Source organism: Polypterus senegalus, chromosome 5 (genome assembly GCF_016835505.1).
Source record: "Polypterus senegalus isolate Bchr_013 chromosome 5, ASM1683550v1, whole genome shotgun sequence".
Lineage (NCBI taxonomy): Eukaryota > Metazoa > Chordata > Cladistia > Polypteriformes > Polypteridae > Polypterus > Polypterus senegalus.
In genome coordinates, this window is record NC_053158.1 from 27,096,042 (window position 1) to 27,121,193 (window position 25,152).

Sequence of the window (25,152 nt, forward strand, 5' to 3'; positions counted from 1 at the left end):
TTTCTTCAGATAATAATATGACAGAACCAAAAAAAGAAATGCAGACAGTACAGCTTGGACTATTTATACTTATTTTGAATTTACATATTTATTTCATTAAAGTCAAAATGTAAAAAAACCTCAGCTCGTATTTTTTTGCTTTAATTTTAGTTAGTGCAGGTTTTGATATTAAATGTTGCACAAGATAATGCCATATTCGTAGTCCTTTTATCTTTTCAATCATTAATTACAAGTGATTAAAATGAAAAGTTTGATATCTAATGAAATATTTAATATTGAATACTGTACAAATGTATTAATTTGAGTAAGTAAAGTAAATGACTAGGGGGTCAACGGTTTTAAAAGTTTTTGCTAAAGGGGTCTGCTGCCGAAAAAGTTTGGGAACTCTTGATTTAAACTCATTTAACTTTGCCAACTATACTCTGTGCATCCTCTGACAACTCTCTCATTCACACACTCTGTAACAGGATTAATCAGGGCTGGCAATGTTATTTATGACTTAAAACTGTAACAATACAAGTGAATTTCCTCTAGGGATGAATAAAGTATCTATCTATCTTGCTGTATCTACATTTTTATACTAACACTTTAGTTTACAAATACTACCCATGTCCTCATGGGATAATCTGCTTAAACTTCAATTTCTGTTTAGGTTGCAAAGATGCACTGTATGTTTTTAGTTAACTGGTTGCTTTACTTTTTGTCCACTAAAACTTGACTAACAATAATTAAATGACTAAAATGTAACTAAAACTAAAATACAATTTATCAGACTAAGTGTAAAACTAAATCAAAATGTATTGTCAAAATTAACACTGGTGTATATGACAAAAACCAAGCCATAAAGTCCAGGGAACCCTCTGTAGACCTCTGTGATCAAACTGTGGTAAGGCACAGGTAATGGCAAAGGGATTAAACCACTTGCAAAGCTTAAAAGTGTCCCTAGAAGCACAGTAGCCTCAATTACTTTGAAATGGAAGAAGTTTGGAACCACCAGAATTCTTTCTAGTGTTGGTTATCCAGCCAAACAGAGTACCTGGGCAAGAAGGGAATTTCTGAGATGGACCAAGTAAGAATTTCTCTGCTGAGAGGGTGAACCTGTCAGAAGGGAGACCATCTCAGCAGAACTCCATCAATCAGGAGCATATGACAGAAGGTTTAGAATTTGCCAAACAACACAAATTTAAAAAACTCTGAGAACGCAAGGAAAAATATTATCTGGTTTGTGAACCAAAAATAGAACTTTTTGTGAAGCACTGTATCTGGCAAAGACCAAGCACTGCTCATCACCAGTTGAATATCATCCCTGTGGTGAAGCATGATGGTGGTAGCATCATGCTATGGGAATGCTTTCTCAGCAGGGACAGGGACACTGGTCAGAACTAAGATAAGGATAACTACAGCTAAATACCAACTCCAGAGTGCATGCGACCTACAGTCAAGACAATGCTGGATTGGCTTTGGCACACGTCTCTGACTATCTGTGAGTGGTCCAGCCAATGCCCAGACACAAACCCCATAAAACATCTGTGGAGAAATATGGCAGTTTACAGGCACTTCTTTTCCAATTTAAGGAATCTTGAAAAACATCTGCTAGCAAGAATGGAATACACTGCCGAAATCCATATGTGCAAAGCTTTACAGTTACTTAACCAAGAAGACTTGATGCTGTAATTGCTGCCAAAGCAGCTCCTACAAAGTACTTAATTAAGGGTTTGAATATTCATATGAATAAGAGAGATATCAGGTTTTGATTTTTAATAAATTTGCAATCCTTTCTGAAAACGTTTTCACTTTGTTATCATGGGTTAATGAGTATAGATTGATGGACAAAAATGGCACATATATTCACTTAAAACTAATCTAAAACACACAGAATGTGAAGGGGTCTGAACACTTTCTGAATCTACTATATACTGTATGCTTTTTGAATTTCAAAGTGATATATAAATAGTTGTGAAATGATTATTATGCTACCAGAAGCCATGTAGTATTTAGCCAATATGTGATATTTTATCATTTTTATGGAGATTTCCTGATGAGTTAACTATACCATTTCACTCTCTTTATATCAAATAAACAAAACACACATACGTTTCTTTTAGATGCATTAAAAATAATGCTGAATACTTTCTGAAATCTCTGTATTTATAGTGGGAAGACAGGTAGTTTAAGTTACTTGTTCAGGGTGAAATGGAGGTGAGAACTGGGCCAGCAGCCTTCCGTTTTTGATTCTGCTTTTTCATCTAGTACATCAACACTACTACTGAGTGTGCGTGTGTGTGAGACTGGTCCCTGGGATGGCCTGATCCTCCAAACAAGAATTGGTTTGTGCCTTACATCCGATGGTGCCAAGACAAAAGCTACAATTGGATTAACATGGTTTAGAAAATGAATGGATGGATTAACTATTGTGGTCAGAAAAAGCTACACTGCCATTTTTTTGTATAGCCTTTATATTATTAGATTCCTTTCTGGTTTTGGGAGTCATTTTAACTACTGTGGTTACAAAAAAACTGCACTATGCCATTTTTGCACACCATTTATATTTTCAAATTCCTATGTGGTTTTGGGAGCTGCTGTGTGCAAAAAGGAATGGTGGTAATTAGCTTTAATTAGTGTGTTCTTCCTAGAAGACAAGAGTACTTACGCTTTCTGGCACATAATCTAACTTGAGAACCAGCCCAGCTGTAGTCTGTCCTCGTTTTTAGTAAGTTTGACTCTTGATCATTGAATTATATTATTAATTAAAATAACAAGTAGGCAAAACTGACTGCCAAAACTCTTAGATGCACAAGACACCAGTCTACACACTTCACTGCCACACAAAACAAAACGTTTGCCAGTATTTACAAAGAACTGAAGGTGGATATTTGACATATTTTGTAATTTATTATTAGAACAGTGGGTGTTTAAATCAAATCAACTGCACCACAAAGCAATGGGTGCTTGTTGTTCTCTGCTGCTTCCTGTACTACTGCCCAAATTTCATTAAAAGACTTCTTTCTTCACATTAACAATTAATAATTTATTTTGTTTTACTTGAAACTGTTTTCTGTGCTGCTTGTCGAATTTTGTACTTTCCAACCAGTGAGCAGTATTGGATGTACGCCGATTTTTTAAATCGCCTTGGATAAAAGCATCTGTGTAACAAACAAGAACAAGAAGAAATAAATGGGAGTGAGACACTGACAAAGATGGTGGATCAAAAAGACAGAAATGGAATCAGAGTCAGACAGAGACAGGAACATGAGTACAGATTTGAGGGAAAGGATTAACTTTACATTTATTTAAACATGCATTTATCATGTGCCGAGGAAAAACAGGCTGAGGTGCTTTAGGCAAGTGGCGTGAAAGACAGAGAATTATGGTGTGGAGAGATGCACGGTAAAGCAGATGGTGAGGATGAAACCAATAGGGAGTCAGTACAAGACATGGATGGAAGTGATAACAAATGTCTAAAGAAGAATAGGTCTTTCCCATGAGGATGCCCAAGATCACAGAAAATTGAGGAAAAAATATGAGTGGTTAAATTTAAAAAGTAAACAATTTTTTTTTTTTTCAACAAACGTTTTGCCAAGCATTGTTTATACATTACATTACTTGATTCTTTTCTTATTTAGCATCCCAAAACTTGTGCTCGTATTTGTTTAAAAAATTCTCCTCTAAAATTGTCAAAACGACAGATTATTTATTTTCTTATTTATTAGCACACTGAAATTGACTTTCACATATCAAAATTTTTCTTGCTTCTTAAGTATCAAACTTTTATTTTTTACATATCTAACACTAATTTATTTTTGGTCAATTTTTCAGTCATATTTCCCACTTGATTATTTTTGTTATGTCTTGCTTAACATTAAAAGCTACTGGAAAAATATGCATTTTTAACACTTAATTACTTTACTATCTATCTATCTATCTATCCCAGTAATAGTGTATTATCTATCCCAGGGGTCTCCAACTCCGGTCCTGGAGGGAGCCAGTGGCTGATGGTTTTCATTCTCCCCCTTTTCTTAATTAGAGATGTGTTTTTGCTGCTTATTAACTCCTTTTGCATTTATTTTAATTGACTTGTTTTTTAAGATGTGTTCCCTGAATTTCTTCATCATTCCACTCAATTGCTTAATGTGATGTGAGTGAGCTAACAGAAGACCAACTAAGTCAGGGCCTCAAACTCCAACCAATTTCACTCCAACCAGTTTCTTAATTAGGAGCCAAGTCTTGTTGTTAATTAAACCCATTCTTCAATTCCATGGCTCTCATTGTGCAATAGCAGACATTTCTGATATTGTTGATTTTTCTCTTTTCTAAGAGCACAGTTAAAATGTTTTGGGGACCTGAGCAGATTAACATTCCTGAGACCTTCACCTTTCTTAATTCTCAGGTACTGAATGATGTACACAGTTTCCTGATCATGTTTTGGCTCATTTTGTAGCTCATTATTGTTTGGCTGCTAATTAAGGAAAAAAAGAAACAATTAAGGAGATCCGAGTTTTCAATAGCAAGTCAAATAAAATAAATTCCAAAGAAGTAAATTAGCAGCAAAAACAGGTCACTAGTTAAGAGAAGAGTTAGAATGAAAACCTACAGCCACTGGGGCCCTCCAGGACCAGAGTTGGGGACCGCCGATCTACACAGTAATGGAAAATATTACAACTTATGGTGAAGACATATCTTCTTGTTTTAAAAGAGGTAAAGTAAAAATGTTAACTTGTTACTGCTACATCAACAAAAAACACAATTTATTAAACTATAAACTATTAACATCAAATAAAACTGTTTATATGCTGTTGACACCTTTGACAATACATCTATTTTGTTGATTTCGGACTACTTTTTTTGTTGGTTCTATGACTCACACTGGAAATTAGCATTTAATTTTATCTTTGATCATAAACTAATTAGTTGTGTTTTGTTTTCAATTGCACACTTACTCTTTCTCTGTAGTAACAATTGTTAGGAGTCGGTTTTGTTCTTTTATCTTCATGCCCAAATTGTCACTGGCAATCCTAAAATATTTACAAAGAAGAGGATAATTAATTTTCACATGTCATTAAACACACTGTTACATACTCAAACAATTTGACATTTCTTTTGGAGAGACAAAAAATGTCTCTACTTGGGGAAAAGTTCAGAGAAAAAAAACTTGAATTCAGTAGAAGCAACATGATTAATAATCCTGACCCAAAACCATTAAAATTCTGGCAAGCCTAAAGTGAAAGTGAAATTCCTAAATGTCCCAGACTATTTTTATTCGTTGAATCAGGCACGTCCATTTCTTCTGTGAAATTGCTTTTAGATTCTGTCCAGAAATTTGCAGAACTAGAAAAATATATCTGCAAGCAGTCAATGTGCACTAAATTGCTTTTGTTTTATAATTGACAAAACAGAAAATGCTGTAGTTTAGCAAGTAAGCTTTGTGAATGTCTATCTGTACAAACTTAAGTGTAGAAAATAGAGCGTGATGAACTAAAGACAAGTGAGACTGTTTAAAACATGTGACAATTGTAATTCAAAGAAAGCAAACCTTACAAAGGCTGTGTACAAAAGTAAGATACAACTTAGCTGCCAAATTACAATCATCCGCTCATTCATATTATGACTCCACCTATCCAGTTTTAAGGTTATGAAGTGCTGGAAACAATCTTGCATATTATATATATATATATATATATATATATATATATATATATATATATATATATATATATATTGTATCAGTGCTGGGCAACGATTAAAATTTTTAATCATGATTAATCATATAATTGTCAATCACAACAATCACATTGTTATGCACAAAATTCAATAATGAACTCAAAAGTAATGTATTGCATGTATTTGGTTTGCAAACACTTTAAACAAATATGGTGCTTTTAAACAATCGTATTACCTTTGCATAGTAGCAGTTAAAATATTTTTTGTAAATCTCAACTGAAACATTAATGTAATCAAAATAAATATAAAACCAAAGCTATTTGCCACTGCCAGAGCATTAACATTTGATCTAGTGTTTTATAGAAAAACAAATTACCCTCAGAATCCAGAGCCACGATCACAACATTAAAACAGGCACCTTCTGGGCAACAGTAAGTTACCATTTATAAATCAGTTTTCTTTTATACATACAGTATAAGGGTTCCGTATCATTTTCTTATTTCTAAAGGGGATATGCCATGCTATTTTATTCTTCTTTCTTATCACACATGATGCCCTTACCAGAAGATCCTTAAGATTCCTATTTTTTCTGAAGGCTGATACTAATTCCACTCCTCCCAAGTCATCGTCTAATAATTGGGCTGCCCTAAAATTATATTTCACCATACCAATTACTATTTGTGCCTGAGCTGAGAATGTAAATACCAAGGGAACTAAATTCTTTTTCCTCTCAAGATTGTCAACCGTCCTTATCCGTTCTTCCCCCCTCCTCTCCCCCTCACTACTATCCCCTCCCTGATTTTCAGGGTCAAAGTGGTGTGAAAAACTATTTGCCCCCTTCCTGATTTCTTATTCTTTTGCATGTTTGTCACACAAAATGTTTCTGATCATCAAACACATTTAACCATTAGTCAAATATAACACAAGTAAACACAAAATGCAGTTTTAAATGATGGTTTTATTATTTAGGGAGAAAAAATCCAAACCTACATGGCCCTGTGTGAAAAAGTAATTGCCCCCTGAACCTAATAACTGGTTGGGCCACCCTTAGCAGCAATAACTGCAATCAAACATTTGCGATAACTTGCAATTAGTCTTTTACAGCGCTCTGGAGGAATTTTTTGCCCACTCATCTTTGTAGAATTGTTGTAATTCAGCTTTATTTGAGGGTTTTCTAGCATGAACCGCCTTTTTAAGGTCATGCCATAGCATCTCAATTGGATTCAGGTCAGGACTTTGACTAGGCCACTCCAAAGTCTTCATTTTGTTTTTCTTCAGCCATTCAGAGGTGGATTTGCTGGTGTGTTTTGGGTCATTGTCCTGTTGCAGCACCCAAGATCGCTTCAGCTTGAGTTGACGAACAGATGACCGGACATTCTCCTTCAGGATTTTTTGGTAGACAGTAGAATTCATGGTTCCATCTATCACAGCAAGCCTTCCAGGTCCTGAAGCAGCAAAACAACCCCAGACCATCACACTACCACCACCATATTTTACTATTGGTATGATGTTCTTTTTCTGAAATGCTGTGTTCCTTTTACGCCAGATGTAACGGGACATTTGCCTTCCAAAAAGTTTAACTTTTGTCTCATCAGTCCACAAGGCATTTTACCAAAAGTCTTGGCAATCATTGAGATGTTTCTTAGCAAAATTGAGACGAGCCCTAATGTTCTTTTTGCTTAACAGTGGTTTCGCGTCTTGGAAATCTGCCATGCAGGCCATTTTGCCCAGTCTCTTTCTTATGGTGGAGTCGTGAACACTGACCTTAATTGAGGCAAGTGAGGCCTGCAGTTCTTTAGACGTTGTCCTGGGGTCTTTGTGACCTCTCGGATGAGTCGTCTCTGCGCTCTTAGGGTAATTTTGGTCGGCCGCCACTCCTGGGAAGGTTCACCACTGTTCCATGTTTTACCATTTGTGGATAATGGCTCTCACTGTGGTTCGCTGGAGTCCCAAAGCTTTAGAAATGGCTTTATAACCTTTACCAGACTGATAGATCTCAATTACTTCTGTTCTCATTTGTTCCTGAATTTCTTTGGATCTTGGCATGATGTCTAGCTTTTGAGGTGCTTTTGGTCTACTTCTCTGTGTCAGGCAGCACCTATTTAAGTGATTTCTTGATTGAAACAGGTGTGGCAGTAATCAGGCCTGGGGGTGGCTACGGAAATTGAACTCAGGTGTGATACACCACAGTTAGGTTATTTTTTAACAAGGGGGCAATTGTAGGTTTGGATTTTTTTTCTCCCTAAATAATAAAAACCATCATTTAAAAACTGCATTTTGTGTTTACTTGAGTTCTATTTGACCAATGGTTAAATGTGTTTGATGATCAGAAACATTTTGTGTGACAAACATGCAAAAGAATAAGACATCAGGAAGGGGGCAAATAGTTTTTCACACCACTGTATGTATATATATATATACATATATATATATATATATATATATATATATATATATATATATATATATATATATATATATTGTCACGCACGCAGTAGGAGGTCATGGATTGATTCGATAGCACCTGGGAAACCACTCGCCGCCAGGGAATGGTGGGGTATTAACTTTCTCCCTCTGCTTCCTCATAGAAAGAAAGACCTTCCTGCACCATAGGCCTGGATTGACCGCGTCGCGATACTTCCGCCCTTCCTCCGCCATCTTGCCCTGACGTCATCCTTCCCATCCTCCCTTGCGGTCCTTCCCGACATTCCTCCACTTCCGGCTCCTCCCCAATAAAATGGCCGCGACGCCAGGAGTCGGCGCCGCGCATTATGAACTGTTTTGTTTATAATTTTGACCAGTTTTTTGTTTGCAAATTACAATATACGGGGCCGGAAAACCCCAACCCTTGCTACTGTCTCCTCGGTCCTTTACAAGTGGCGTAGTCGGCAGGATAGAGATCCCGGAATGACGGAGGGACAGGACCTCAACACGTGCTGCAGGATGAATGACCAGCTCCAGCGCTGCAGCTGCGCAAGCCGCCACCACCGGGAGCTGGAGGCCACGAAGGCCAGGTTAGTGGAAGCCCAACGGGCGAGACCAGACCCGCCCAGGCAGCCGCCTCCTCCTATGGTACCGATGGGGCCCTTCGAGGACGCCGATGCCTACCTGGGCATGTTTGAGAGGGCGGCCACCCGGAGCGAGTGGCAGCGGTCAGTGGGCGTCCATCTTGGCGCCATACCTGAAGGACCAGCGCTGCGGCCTATTATGACCTCCCTGAGGAGGAGGCCGCTAATTACGACCTCCTCAAGCCCGAAATACTGGCCCGCTACGGCATTAGCCCGGGCCAGCAGGCGGCCGAATGGCGGAACTGGGTCTTTGAACCCGAAAAGCCCGCTCGCGCCCAGGCGTTGAGTTCTGGGGCAAGATGGGCGCGGGCTACGGCCAGAGAGCCCCGACGGGCGGAAAGTGGTCGGCGGGTGGCCTGTGAAGGCCTGGTCAATGCGATGCCCAGTTCCCTCGCCCAGCAGGTCCGGGGACACGCCTATCAGAACATGTCGGGCCTCCTCGGCGCCCTGGAGCGTCAGTTGGCGGTCCTCCGACTTGGGGGTCAGAAAAGCCTGCTCGCGGGAACCGCAGGGACGGGCGGCCACCCCCGAGCCCCTCGACGCGCTGCAGAAGCGCCAGCCAGAGCCAGAGAGAGGTCGGGTCCGCCGCGCTGTTTCAAGTGTGGCGAGACCGTCACCTGCTGCCAAACTGCCCCATCACATCGCCCGGAGCCTATGGACTGCAGCTGGACATCATCGGAGAGGTATTGTACCCCGCCGCATCCCTTGGCGAGTCGAATCACGGGAGTGGTGTTGCTAAATGGGCACGCCGTGGTGGCTTTGTTTGATTCCGCAGCAACATTACCATTGTTGCTCGCCGTTTGTCTTACCGCAACAGTGGTTAAAACAGCATTTGTTGGTCACCTGTGTGCATGGGGGGACTAGGTCATATCGTTCCGCTCACTGCTATGTCACCTGGAAGGGGGAACCAATCCAAATGACGGTCGCTGTGTTACCTGACCCCCCCTTCCCAGTGATTCTGGGACAAGACTGGTCTAAAAGAATCAGCGGTAAGCCATTCGCCGCTCCCGGGGCCTCGTTGGATCTTGTTATGAGGGGAAAAGGCACCCCTCCCGCGGCCTCCACGCCGTGCACAAGGGCAGGCCCTATGGGCGCTGGTGTCTCGGGGGACCTTTCCGTGGCTACGGACCTTGACCCGAAGATTCCGCCGGAGAAGGGACTAGCCAGGAACTCTTCCCGGGCCCAGGCCCCAAGACCCTCTCGGCGGCCTGGACCATCAATTTCGGTCCACGCCGGCCTCCTTTAAGAGGGAGCAGTGGAATGATGACTCCCTGCGCTTTGCCCGGAATGCGATCGTTCTGCCTAACAGCTCAACAGCGGACGGATCCACACCGCGGGAACCCTTCTTTGTCCTTGAGAATGATCTGTTGTACCGAGTGGCTACCCATGAGGGCGAGGTGCGGAAGTTGTTGCTAATTCCGCTACCTTCCGGCGGAGATATGCGAGTTGGCACATGCTCACCTCCTAGGCCCACCTCGGGGCGAAAAACACTGGAGAGGATTAAGCCCGCTTTTACTGGCCTGGGATCAATGAGGAGGTCCGGCGGTTCTGTCAATCCTGTCCGAGTGCCAGACCCGCCAGATTCCTAGGAGGGACCGTGCTCCTCTAGTCCCTATTCCCTCGTGGACATCCCCTTTGAAAGGATAGGGGTCGATTTGGTGGGACCCCTGGAGCCCTCAACCCGTGGCCACAAGTATATCCTAGTCATGGTGGACTATGCCACCCGGTACCCAGAGGCGGTTCCCCGCGCCCGCTAATACTAAAAGCATCGCGACGGGAACTGGTTAATTTGTTTCACGCTGGGCATACCCAAGGAGGTCCTCACGGACCAGGGTACGCCCTTCACTTCGGATACGTTCAAGGAGGTAGCCAAATTACTGCAGATAAAGCACCTGAAAGCGTCAGTCTATCACCCGCAAACTGACGGGTTGGTCGAACGATTTAATCAGACGCTTAAGCAGATGCTCCGCAAGGTAGTCAGCGCGACGGCAGGAACTGGGACCAGCTCCTCCCGCCGTGCTTTTGCCTACGGGAGGTACCCCAGGCCTCTACAGGCTTCTCCCCTTTTGAATTACTATACGGGCGACAACCCCGGGGAATCCTCGACATCCTAAAAGAAGGCTGGGAGGCCGAGGCTCTTCCCTCCTCTAACATTTTGAGTACGCGCAACTGCGCGACCGACTCACAAAGATCAGGCCCCTCCTAAAAGAGCACGTGACTCGTGCGCAAGCAGCGCAGGCCCGGTGTTACAACCGCAACTCCGTCCTCAGGGAGTTCCGCCTGGGACCGAAGTTATGGTGCTCGCCCGACCTCCCACTTCGAAGCTGCTCGCTCACTGGCAAGGGCCTTACGAGGTTAAGGAGAGAAAGGACTCGTCGACTATTTGGTGAAACAGCCCAATCGTCGACCGGTGAGAGGATCTATCATGTCAACCTGTTAAAGCCCTGAGAGATAGAGAGGAGCTCCCAGCTCCCGTAGGTCACTCTCCCTTTTCGCAAGCACAACTGCCCTTAACCTCGGCGAAGAGCTGACCCCCAAGCAGCGGCAGGAGTTAGCCCAAACACTCCGAGCCATCCCCGAGGTAGTGAGCGAGTCACCCGGCCGGACCGCGCTGATTGAGCCTGCATATAGTCACGGAGCCCGGTAATCGTCCGGGAGAGGCCCTACCGACTCCGGAGGCAAAACGCAGAGGTCGAACTGGAGGTGAAACGTATGTTGGACATGGACATAATTGAAGAGAGCCATAGTCCCTGGTCCAGCCCTATTGTCCTCGTCTCCAAGCCAGACGGCTCCTGGAGGTTCTGTAATGACTTTAGACGTCTGAATCAGATCTCCAAGTTCGATGCCTACCCCATGCCCCGCATTGACGACCTCCTTGAGCGGCTGGAGTGCGGCTCGATATCTGACTACCCTTGACATGACAAAAGGGTATTGGCAAATTCCTTTAACGGCATCCGCAAAGGAGAAAACGGCCTTTAGCACCCCTAGCGGGCACTGGCAGTACAAGGTCCTCCCATTTGGGCTGCACGGGCCCCGCGACCTTCCAACGCCTGGTAGATAGAGTGCTGAAGCCCCACCAGTCCTATAGCGCCGCTTACCTGGATGACGTTGTCATCTATTCCGCACCTGGGAGGAGCATCTACTGCAGGTCGCAGCTGTCCTCCGAACACTGGCTAAAGCCGGCCTCCGCATAAACCCCCGGAAGTGTTTTTTTGGATTAAAGGAGGCCAAATATTTAGGCTACCTCGTGGGACAAGGACAGGTGCGGCCACAGAGCTCCAAAGTTAAAGACATCTTAGAATGGCCCCGTCCGAGTACCAAGAAACAGGTGCAGGCTTTCTTGGGGCTTGCGGGTTACTACCGCCGGTTTGTTTCCCGTTTCTCAAAGAGCAGCACCCTTGACTGACCTGACAAAAAGGGCGCCCCTATACGTGGTGTGGACCGACAAAGCAGAACACGCGCTCAGTGACCTAAAGAAGGCCCTAACGCCGGCACCTGTGTTACGGACGCCCGATTTTGGGCTCCCGTTTATTCTCCAGACCGACGCTTCGGACACAGGCCTGGGTGCCGTGCTGAGCCAAAGCGCCGATGGTGTCGAGCACCCTGTGATGTACCTTAGCGGGAACTGATGGACCGGGAGACCCGCACGCTGCAGTGGAGAGGGAGGCCTTGGCCATTAAGTGGGCAGTGACCCACCTCCGTACTACCTGCTGGGTCGCGACGCTCTGGTGACTGATCACGCTGCACTTCAGTGGATGTCCCTACACAAAGAGTCGAATCCGCGGGTCACCAGGTGGTTCCTGGACTTACAGCCGTATAAGTTCACTGTCACTTATCGGCGGGCACCCTTCAGGCCAATGCCGATGCCCTCTCTCGTATTCACGACCTCTCGGTTAGGTCCGCCCGACCTGACGGTCCTGGGCTAAGGGGGGGATCGTGTCACGCACGCGCGAGTAGGAGGCCGCGGATTGATTCGATAGCACCTGGGAAACCACTCGCCGCCAGGGAATGGTGGGGTATTAACTTTCTCCCTCTGCTTCCTCATAGAAAGAAAGACCTTCCTGCACCATAGGCCTGGATTGACCGCAGTGCGATACTTCCGCCCTTCCTCCGCCATCTTGCCCTGACGTCATCCTTCCCATCCTCCCTTGCGGTCCTTCCCGACATTCCTCCACTTCCGGCTCCTCCCCAATAAAATGGCGCGACGCCAGGAGTCGGCGCGCGATATGAACTGTTTTGTTTATAATTTTGACCAGTTTTTTGTTTGCAAATTACAATATACGGGGCCGGAAAACCCCAACCCTTGCTACTGTCTCCTCGGTCCTTTACAATATATATATATATATATATATATATATATACACACACATATATATATATATATATATACACACACATATATATAAAGATACCAGTCGGAACATTTTCTTTTATAAGGGAGAAGGATAAACAGTCTATGTTCAGTAGCAACTCTTTGAGGTCTAATATTTTTTCCAAAAAACTAAGTTTTCTGAAAAGCACACAAGGCAATGGTTTCACAAATAAATCAACCTAAAACATCTGTTGCTGCCTGTTTTGCCTGATGTTGGCACCTGTTCGCAGCAGCAGTGGCTTGATGGCCAGCAGGAATGCATGGTGGGCTGGCTGTCTTTGTGAGACAACTATGTGTGGGGGTGGCACTAGCAGTGAGACGCAATATGGTTTGTACCTCCAGTCATCGTTAAGTGTCTATCCTCCCAGGCAAACGTTGCCATAGGTGCATCAGATACACGAACATGTTCAGCACCACGATCAGCTGGGGACCAATCAGCTGATGCCGGTACCTCACTTTTGTTTTCGATCTACATCTCCAGATCACTTGCATCAAAATAGGAGTCCGATAAATCAGAGAGATTCAGCAACAATATGAAAAAAGTTTTACTTTGAGCATTCACTTTGGTATCTCTCCACATGCCATTTTACAAGCTGTTTGATATTCATTACTCATGCACGCACAGGGAATTGAGGTCAAATCGACAAAGATAACTTTACTTCTAGCAAAAGCGTATCGAACAGCAGCGTAACAAAAAGATCACTGATATCTATCAATCGCTAGCGACAATGAGGCTTTTAAAATAACAATAATAACAAAAACTATGTTAACGTGCGATTAAAAAAAAGCCTGTTGGGTTTCGTGGAGGCCACGCGGGGAGCTGTAGAACCCTGCTTCGGACTTACACCACACCTGGGTGTGATTCATCCAGGTAATGCTGATGAGCTACAGCGCTTGAAGGAGCTGATATATAAAAGGAGCCGCCTCACTCCATTCAGGGAGCTAGAGTTGGGAGAAAGAGGACAAAACTTGCTAGAGGGAGAGTGGAGGCGAGGAAGAGAAAAGGAAGGAAGAAAAAACTGTGTTCTATTGTACTTTGGTGCTTGGGAACTGTGCTTTGTTGTGGGGAGCAAGCAAAAAAGCGCTTCCCACGTGAATAAACGTGTGCTGTGTGGCAAACTTGTGTCAGGGTTTGGGCGGCAGGAGAGACCTCTACATGTCACACATATATATTTAAGAGATTACACTTAGTTTCAAAGTATTTAATGTTTTATTTGTGACTATATATACACTTTATGCATATTTATTAACTATTTTTTAAATCTCTTTATTGACTTTCGTATTACAAAGTATTACAATAATAAATTGCAACTTAAATATGACATATAATGCTATTTTTCCTGTTTGATGAATCCAATCCATTCCCCTTTCACTTCCTGAAAATAAATAACACATATAAAATACATGAATAAAACTGCAAAAAAAAAATAAATAAATAAATAAAAGACAACCAGTAAGTTGACAGAAATGCCAAAATTTCAGATTATCCTGGGGGGTTGAAAAAGAAAAGATTTATCCAAGAAAAGCCGTCATATCTTGCAGAAAAAACTGGACAGATCTCCATTGAGTAAACTTTCCTTTTCTAGTTTCAAAAAGTATGACACATCTTTAATCCACTACAAAGTGGAGGATAGGGAAGCAATATTTCAGACAAGCAAGACTACTAAGTAAGCGAGCAATGTGCCAAGGGCCAGTACGATAGTCTTTCACATCTTGTGTTTTATCTGGAATAATTCCAAATAGGGCAATTTAAATTTGTGAGTGTATTAAAATTTTAAATCTTTCATGGTAACAACAACATGGTACAAAAGATTTCCAGAAAAGTATAAGTTAAAGGCAAAGGCAAAAATGACCAAGGGAGGATAGTACCTTAGTAAAAAAGTGAGATTGTATCCTGGTTAGATTGGGAAGTCTGAATTAGTGAGGTGTATATGGTGTATCACTTTAAGTGGAGGTAGAATATATTCAGAAAAAAAGAAAATGAATACACTGAATGCCAGAATGTCTGAAAACTGAGTTTCAACAGATTGTTGGTGATTCTAATAACAAGATTTTCTTTGTTGTTTAAGTGGTTTTATGAGTCTAAGAGTGATTAGGTCTTGTCAAGTTTTAACACAATGATTTCTGTTTCATCTGAATGGTTTAGTATTGGTAGTTCTACAGTAGTTAAAAGGGGCAATTAAGAATTTAAAGTTTTTCACAATGAACAAAATCAGTTAATTAATGAAAGAACCACTTCTATAGCCAAAGGTATTTCTCATGTTTTATTAAATGACATAAAAGTGTCTATGTTACAGTCTCCAAGTATTTCAGTGCTTTGCTTGTAGCTTAATTTAAAGCCAATATCACATTAAACAAGGAGAGGATATTGAAATTGATGATTGAAGTTGCTGATTTTGTTGCCCGAGTATGTCATAATACACGACTACAAATGAGGGTATAGCAAACTAGATGATTGTATGCTGACTTTCACTTTCACATTTACCAAGTATCTACAACTCTTCCATTTTCTGAACTATACTAATAAAAGGCAAAGCCCTCACTGACTGACTGATTGACTGACAGACTCACTCACTAATCACTAATTCTGCAACTTCCCGTGTAGGTAGAAGGCTGAAATTTGGCAGGCTCATTCCTTACAGCTTACTTACAAAAGTTAGGCAGGTTTCATTTCGAAATTCTACGCGTAACAGTCATAACTGGAACCTACTTATGTACATATATACTGGCAATAGCCTGCAGCTCGGTCGCCGTGGTATAGTGGTAAATAAGTCGAAAACACAACTCAAAAAGTGTTGGGGAATTGCCCCGTATATTGCTTGATGCAAAAAAGTGGTCAAAGTAAATGAAAATATCCAGATATTCGACAAACACCTGAGGTGAAATGGTGGCTTTTATAGAGGAGACAAAATGGCTGCAGGAATTGATGAAATGGGGAAGTGACGTCATTAGAGGGAGGCGGGAAGTGACGTCATTGACCAGGGACCAGAAGTGATGTCATCATCAGGAGTCGGAGGTGACGTCATCAGTGAGGGACCGTAAGTGACGTCATCTGCAGGAGCCGGAAGTGATGTGGATGATGAAATGGTGGATGTCCCAGTTTGTGAATTATTGTTTAGGATGCAAGTACAGTAATCCCTCCTCGATCGCGGAGGTTGCGTTCCAGAACCCCCCGCGATAGGAAAATCCGCAAAGTAGAAACCATATGTTTGTATGGTTATTTTTATATATTTTAAGCCCTTATAAACTCTCCCACACTGTTAACATTACAAGAGCCCTCTAGACATGAAATAACACCCTTTAGTCATAAGTTTAAACTGTGCTCCATGATAAGACAGAGATGACAGTTCTTTCTCACAATTAAAAGAATGCAAACATATCTTCCTCTTCAAAGAATGCGTGTCAGGAGCTGAGAATGTCAGAGAGAGAGAAAGAGCGTGACAGAAAAATCAATAGATAAATCAATAGGTGCTGTTGGGCTTTTAAGTATGCGCACCGCGATAAAGCAGCCGCAAAGAAGGGAGCAATGTGAAGGAAGTATTTCAGCATTTTTAGAGTAGCGTCCGTATTCTCTAGGCAAACAGCCTCTGTGCAAACAGCCCCTCTGCTCACACCCCCTCCGTCAGGCGCAGAGAATGTCAAAGAGAGAGTGAGAGAGGCAGAGAAAAGCAAACAATCAAGCACCGCACGGGAAGCACATCATATATCATTGAGGAGTTTTATTTAATGCGTAATACATGCTCTGATTGGGTAGATTTGTATGAAATCAACTGGGCAAATAAACTGAGGAAGCATGTACTTGAAATTAAAAGACCCATTGTCCGCAGAAATCCGCGAACCAGCAAAAAATCTGTGATATATATTTAGATATGCTTACATTTAAAATCCGCAATGGAGTAAAGCCGCGAAAGTCGAAACGCGATATATCGAGGGATCACTGTACAGTGAACCCTCGTTTATCACGGTTAATCCGTTCCAGACTCTACTGTGATAAATGAATTTTCGGCAAGTAGGATTCTTTATTTATAAATCGAATATTTTCGCAGTTACAGAGTACAGAATAAAAAACCTGTTTATGACCTTCTAAATACGTTTTTAACATTATTAGAGCCCTCTAGACATGAAATAACACCCTTTAGTCACCATTACACTCGTATTACCCAATATATTAGACAAAATAAGAGAAAATAAGACATATTAGACGTTACAAATATCATATTACTAGGCTCACTCGCCTTTTAAGGCGACCGACTTTTATCCTCAATTTTTGTGCGCTCCATGTGTACATCAGGCATGTAAGTGTAGGGAATGAGAACATCAAAGTGCCCATTCATAACATCTCCCAAAAACCTACGTTTTTTTTTATCACCTCAAGTGCCTGTCCAAAGTCGTACAATGTCAGCCCAAATCTGTACCGCTAAAGACAGAGTTTCATGCACTAAATAAGCTATAGATGAGAATAAACAAGCACCATCCGCCCTGATATTTACTACGCAGTGAGGTATTTGTACTCCATCAACATTAATTATTTCCAGAGACATAATTTTGTCTATTTTTCCAGTGCATCGCACACAAAAGCAAGGGAACAATGGAAGCACCAGAACTCTGCTCACATCGCGTCACTTCGTACCTCAACCCGCATGTAGTAAGTCTGTGATAAGTGGAATACCACTACGCTTTGCACTCACGGGACGGAAGGACAATCCCGACCGCTTTTATATAGTAGATTATTGTACTGTACATTTAATTGCACACACACACACAGTTCTTACACACAACCACTAACCTATGAAGGCACGACCTCAGTAGGAGAGTCTTCAGGTGGTGCAGTATCTTCAGCAGGTGCGTCGTTGTCTTTTTACGCTGAAGGAGTACTAGGAGTAGGCAGTGGGTGTCTGGGTGCACGCCTGTCTTTTCATATGCGTGAGGAGGCTTTTAATCATATCCAAGAGTTTCACCTTCTCCTGGATAGCAAGCATCTTCCTCCGGCGCTTAGTTTTATCGTCAGAAGGCTTAGAAAAAGCAGCACGTTTTGGAACCATCGTAGGGCTTAGATAAAATTTCGCAGAAAGCGCATGCGTAGTGACGTAAGCGTGTATGAGAAAAAAATCGCGATACAGTGAAGCCGCGAAAGTCGAAGCGTGATATAGCAAGGGATCACTGTATTTGTTTTATTTGTCTTCTTTGGTTCTGTAAGGTCAGAGAGAGAGGCATTAGTACCCTAAAACAAACCCTCATCCATTGTTATATCGCTCACCTTAGGACTTGTTGACTGCTTCCGAAACACACGTGTGTGACATGACCCCCCATTCAGCCCAGACCCATCGGGTCGGGCAGCCTGCACCGAGAGGTCGAAGGTTCAGGAGAGAGCATCAGCGTTGGCCTGAAGAGCACCCCGACGATAAGTGGCCTGAAAACTGAAAGGTTGCAATTCCAGAAACCACCTGGTGACACAAGGATTAGACTCCCGATTAAGAGCCATTCACTGTAAAGCGGCATGGTCTGTCACGAGAGTAAATTCCCGTCCCAACAAATACTAACGAAGCTGAGTCACAGCCCACTTAATAGCCAAAGCCTCCCGTTCCACCGTTGCATATCTGGTCTCCCGGTCCAACAGTTTCCGGATCAAGAACAATACGGGGTGTTCAGCACCATCGATGCATTGGCTCAACACGGCACCCAATCCTGTGTCCAATGCATCGGGTCTGGAGAATAAAAAGAATAAGAAAAGTTAGGAGATTTCAACACAGGTGCTGATGTTAGGGCCGATTTCAAGTCACAAAATGCGGCTTCAGTATTGTCATCCCATACCACTTTAAAAGGAGCACTTTTCTTTGTAAGATTTGTAAGAGGTGTAGCCCTCTCAGTAAAACGAGGAACAAAACGACGATAGTAACTCGCTAATCCTAAGAAGGCTTGCACTTGCCTCTTTGTAATCGGACGGGGCCATTTGACAATGGCATCAATCTTAGAACACTGTGGTTGAACTGTCCCCCCACCGACTAGGTAGCCTAAATATTTAGCTTCGTTCAAGCCAAAGAAACATTTCTTTGGATTAATCCGCAAGCCTGCTTGCGCTAGTGTAGAAAGGACAGCCAACATATGCTGTATATGGTCCTTCCATGTGCTGGAATAGATGACCACGTCATCCAGATAGGCAGCACTACATGAATTGTGTGGTCTTAGCAGTGTATCCACCAGACGTTGGAAAGTTGCTGGAGCCCCGTGCAACCCAAATGGGAGGACTTTATACTGCCAGTGTCCACTAGGTGTACTGAAAGCGTTTACGTTAAGGGAATTTGCCAGTACCCTTTCATCAGGCCCAAAGTAGTTAAAAACTGTGCATTACCCAAACGCCCAAGGAGATCATCAACCCTAGGCAAAGGGTAAGCGTCAAATTTAGAGACCTGATTGAGTCGTCGGAAATCGTTACAAAATCTCCACGACCCATAGGGTTTAGGAACTAAGACGATTGGACTAGACCAAGGACTGTAGCTCTTTTCAATAATGTCCATGTCCAGCATTCGCCTAATTCCCAGCTCTACTTCAGTTTTCTTCGCCTCGGGAAGTCTGTATGGCTGTTCTCGGATAATAACACCCAGGTCTGTAATTATGTCATGTTCAATCAGCGTAGTGCGACCAGGTTGTTCACTAACGACTTCAGGAATGGACAGGATGGCATCTTCTAATTCCTGTCGTTGTTTCCAAGACAAATTAGAACCAAAATTAAGTGGTTGATAGGCAACGAAAGAGGCGTGGCTGACCGGAGTTAGGTTCCTCCTCCCTTTCCTTCCACGGTTTCAGCAGATTTATATGATAAACACGCTCGCTCGGTCGACGATTGGGTTGTCTGACCAAATACTCAACGAGCCCTTTTCGTTCTATGATTTCATAAGGCCCTTGCCAATGTGCTAACAATTTTGAATGTGAAGTTGGAATAAGCACCATCACACGATCACCCAGGCAGAATTCCCGGATGGTCGAGTTATGATTATGATATATCACGACTGCACCGCTTTGAGCCTTTTCCATATGTTCTTTTAAAATAGGTCTAATTTTATTTAAACGATTGCGTAATTGTGCGATATATTCCAAGACATTAGAGGATGGGAGAACCTCCTCCTCCCAACCTTCTTTTTGCATATCCAATAGCTCGCGTGGTTGTCTTCCACAAAGGAATTCAAAAGGGAGAAAAACCAGTGGAAGTTTGGGGAACTTCCCGATAAGCGAAGAGCACGAGGGAAAGCAACTGATCCCAGTTTCTCCCATCCTCGTTAACTACTTTGCGTAACATCTGTTTAAGTGTCTGGGTAAAACGTTCAACCAGTCCATCAGTTTGTGGGTGATAAACTGACGTTTTCAGACGTTTAATGTTCGGTAACTTCGCAACCTCCCTGAACGTCTCCGAAGTGAAGGGAGTTCCTTGGTCCGTTAAAACCTCTTTGGGAATCCCCACATGTGCGAATATCCCTACTAGTTCCCGTGCGATATTTTTAGAAGTTGCTGAACGCAATGGGACAGCTTCAGGAAATCGCGTGGCATAATCTACCAAAACTAAAATGTATTTATTTTTCAGGTTCAATGGGTCCTACGAGATCAATACCAACTCTTTCAAAGGGATATCAATGAGGGAAGAGGAATAAGAGGAGCACGGTCCCTTTTGTGAATCTGACGAATCTGACACTCCGGACAAGAAGTACGAAAAACGACGGACCTCCTCGTTTACTCCAATAGAATCTGAACTTGATCCGTTCTAATGTTTTATCAGTTCCTAAATGGGCTCAGAGTAAATGAGAATGTGCTAGTTCACACACTTGACAACAATAAGTGCGTGGTATTAATAATAAGGTTCTTATTTCACCTTCATGGTTAGCCACACGATATAATAAATCATTTTTGATTACAAAGTAAGGCATCCGCGGTATAGGATCAATAGACATTTGTCCGTTTACTGAAACAACTGCATTACTTGCAAATTTTAAGGAATCATCATTCCATTGCTCTCTTTTAAAGGAAGAAGGGGATCCTCTGCTACCTTAAGGGGCGGAGTTTCAGTTACCTCAGGTCCTTCGGAAGGTGGGTTGCCTCCCGTAGTGCCTGACGTACCTTCATCTCCGTTATCAATACTATCTATATTATGATTCTGAGAGCTATTACACGGCGTGGAAGCAGTCCGAATATTTTCTTTACATTCCATTACCAAGCCCTCATTTATTAATGGGAGAGTACTGTCTGTACCGCGTTTCATTTCTTACCGATCGCGCCCGAGTATCATTGCATAGGGTGGATTCATCATTACAGCAACTATCATGGATGACATTATCCACCGAGATGACACAAGAGGTGGCCCGATAATATTTAACAGCACCATGTATACACCTGAGGCTAATCTTATGCCTCAGCCACTGTCGCGGTAAGACATAAAAGCGAGTAACAATAGAAATGTTACTCCTGGAATCATACATAGCGGTAACTTTAACTCCATTAAGAATTACTGCTCCCGTATACGGCAAAGACAAGGGATTGATCACAGCACAGTACTTCTCTACTCTTCCCAGAGAGCGATCCATCGGCTACGGAGTCGGGCAGGCAGTAAATAGGTGTCCTACCCCCCCACACTTGAAACAGCGCGGAGGATAGACTGTTTTGTTTTTTCCGAGTAATGCTGTCAGGAATCAATCGGGCAGGCTCATTAGAAGGTACAACCTGTCGGGTGGGTGAGAATACCGTTCTGACTCTTCGGATTTACAGACTGCCCAGTGACGCTCCACTAATTTAACAAGGTTGTCCATCGTGGCTACCTCTTGTTTGCAGACTTGCTGGGCGACTTTTTCTTGGAGTCCGTTTATGAAGGTTTCTATGGTGAGGATTTCTGCCATTCGTTGGGAACTATTAATATCTGGCCTTAGCCAGCGTCCCACTTTACCCCAGACTTCGTACACTTGTGTTCGGTTGGATCGTGTCTGATCAAACTTCCACTCCCTCCATTCCGTTGCCTGTTTTAATCATATCCAAGAGTTTCACCTTCTCCTGGATAGCAAGCATCTTCCTCCGGCGCTTAGTTTTATCGTCAGAAGGCTTAGAAAAAGCAGCACGTTTTGGAACCATCGTAGGGCTTAGATAAAATTTCGCAGAAAGCGCATGCGTAGTGACGTAAGCGTGTATGAGAAAAAAATCGCGATACAGTGAAGCCGCGAAAGTCGAAGCGTGATATAGCAAGGGATCACTGTATTTGTTTTATTTGTCTTCTTTGGTTCTGTAAGGTCAGAGAGAGAGGCATTAGTACCCTAAAACAAACCCTCATCCATTGTTATATCGCTCACCTTAGGACTTGTTGATTGCTTCCGAAACACACGTGTGTGACATGACCCCCCATTCAGCCCAGACCCATCGGGTCGGGCAGCCTGCACCGAGAGGTCGAAGGTTCAGGAGAGAGCATCAGCGTTGGCCTGAAGAGCACCCCGACGATAAGTGGCCTGAAAACTGAAAGGTTGCAATTCCAGAAACCACCTGGTGACACAAGGATTAGACTCCCGATTAAGAGCCATTCACTGTAAAGCGGCATGGTCTGTCACGAGAGTAAATTCCCGTCCCAACAAATACTAACGAAGCTGAGTCACAGCCCACTTAATAGCCAAAGCCTCCCGTTCCACCGTTGCATATCTGGTCTCCCGGTCCAACAGTTTCCGGATCAAGAACAATACGGGGTGTTCAGCACCATCGATGCATTGGCTCAACACGGCACCCAATCCTGTGTCCAATGCATCGGGTCTGGAGAATAAAAGAATAAGAAAAGTTAGGAGATTTCAACACAGGTGCTGATGTTAGGGCCGATTTCAAGTCACAAAATGCGGCTTCAGTATTGTCATCCCATACCACTTTAAAAGGAGCACTTTTCTTTGTAAGATTTGTAAGAGGTGTAGCCCTCTCAGTAAAACGAGGAACAAAACGACGATAGTAACTCGCTAATCCTAAGAAGGCTTGCACTTGCCTCTTTGTAATCGGACGGGGCCATTTGACAATGGCATCAATCTTAGAACACTGTGGTTGAACTGTCCCCCCACCGACTAGGTAGCCTAAATATTTAGCTTCGTTCAAGCCAAAGAAACATTTCTTTGGATTAATCCGCAAGCCTGCTTGCGCTAGTGTAGAAAGGACAGCCAACATATGCTGTATATGGTCCTTCCATGTGCTGGAATAGATGACCACGTCATCCAGATAGGCAGCACTACATGAATTGTGTGGTCTTAGCAGTGTATCCACCAGACGTTGGAAAGTTGCTGGAGCCCCGTGCAACCCAAATGGGAGGACTTTATACTGCCAGTGTCCACTAGGTGTACTGAAAGCGTTTACGTTAAGGGAATTTGCCAGTACCCTTTCATCAGGCCCAAAGTAGTTAAAAACTGTGCATTACCCAAACGCCCAAGGAGATCATCAACCCTAGGCAAAGGGTAAGCGTCAAATTTAGAGACCTGATTGAGTCGTCGGAAATCGTTACAAAATCTCCACGACCCATAGGGTTTAGGAACTAAGGCGATTGGACTAGACCAAGGACTGTAGCTCTTTTCAATAATGTCCATGTCCAGCATTCGCCTAATTCCCAGCTCTACTTCAGTTTTCTTCGCCTCGGGAAGTCTGTATGGCTGTTCTCGGATAATAACACCCAGGTCTGTAATTATGTCATGTTCAATCAGCGTAGTGCGACCAGGTTGTTCACTAACGACTTCAGGAATGGACAGGATGGCATCTTCTAATTCCTGTCGTTGTTTCCAAGACAAATTAGAACCAAAATTAAGTGGTTGATAGGCAACGAAAAGAGAGCGTGGCTGACCGGAGTTAGGTTCCTCCTCCCTTTCCTTCCACGGTTTCAGCAGATTTATATGATAAACACGCTCGCTTCGACGCATTGGGTTGTCTGACCAAATACTCAACGAGCCCTTTTCGTTCTATGATTTCATAAGGCCCTTGCCAATGTGCTAACAATTTTGAATGTGAAGTTGGAATAAGCACCATCACACGATCACCCAGGCAGAATTCCCGGATGGTCGAGTTATGATTATGATATATCACGACTGCACCGCTTTGAGCCTTTTCCATATGTTCTTTTAAAATAGGTCTAATTTTATTTAAATGATTGCGTAATTGTGCGATATATTCCAAGACATTAGAGGATGGGAGAACCTCCTCCTCCCAACCTTCTTTTTGCATATCCAATAGCTCGCGTGGTTGTCTTCCACAAAGGAATTCAAAAGGGAGAAAAACCAGTGGAAGTTTGGGGAACTTCCCGATAAGCGAAGAGCACGAGGGAAAGCAACTGATCCCAGTTTCTCCCATCCTCGTTAACTACTTTGCGTAACATCTGTTTAAGTGTCTGGGTAAAACGTTCAACCAGTCCATCAGTTTGTGGGTGATAAACTGACGTTTTCAGACGTTTAATGTTCGAAAACGCAACCTCCTGAACGTCTCGAAGTGAAGGGAGTTCCTTGGTCCGTTAAAACCTCTTTGGGAATCCACATGTGCGAATATCCCTACTAGTTCCCGTGCGATATTTTTAGAAGTTGCTGAACGCAATGGGACAGCTTCAGGAAATCGCGTGGCATAATCTACCAAAACTAAAATGTATTTATTTTTCAGGTTCAATGGGTCCTACGAGATCAATACCAACTCTTTCAAAGGGAATATCAATGAGGGGAAGAGGAATAAGAGGAGCACGGTCCCTTTTGTGAATCTGACGAATCTGACACTCCGGACAAGAAGTACGAAAAACGACGGACCTCCTCGTTTACTCCAATAGAATCTGAACTTGATCCGTTCTAATGTTTTATCAGTTCCTAAATGGGCTCAGAGTAAATGAGAATGTGCTAGTTCACACACTTGACAACAATAAGTGCGTGGTATTAATAATAAGGTTCTTATTTCACCTTCATGGTTAGCCACACGATATAATAAATCATTTTTGATTACAAAGTAAGGCATCCGCGGTATAGGATCAATAGACATTTGTCCGTTTACTGAAACAACTGCATTACTTGCAAATTTTAAGGAATCATCATT

General features: G+C 43.1%; 1 protein-coding gene across 2 annotated transcripts in view; it reads right to left on the reverse strand.

Annotated features, from left to right (window-relative positions):
- The window catches only part of LOC120530174 (putative leucine-rich repeat-containing protein DDB_G0290503), a 419,164-nt gene that overhangs the window by 54,318 nt on the left and 339,694 nt on the right, over positions 1-25,152 (reverse strand). For both annotated transcript variants that reach the window (XM_039754405.1, XM_039754404.1), the window contains one exon: positions 4,938-5,012. In XM_039754405.1, the coding sequence (XP_039610339.1) occupies positions 4,938-5,012 (75 nt within the window). The remainder of the gene's footprint in view (positions 1-4,937; positions 5,013-25,152) is intronic.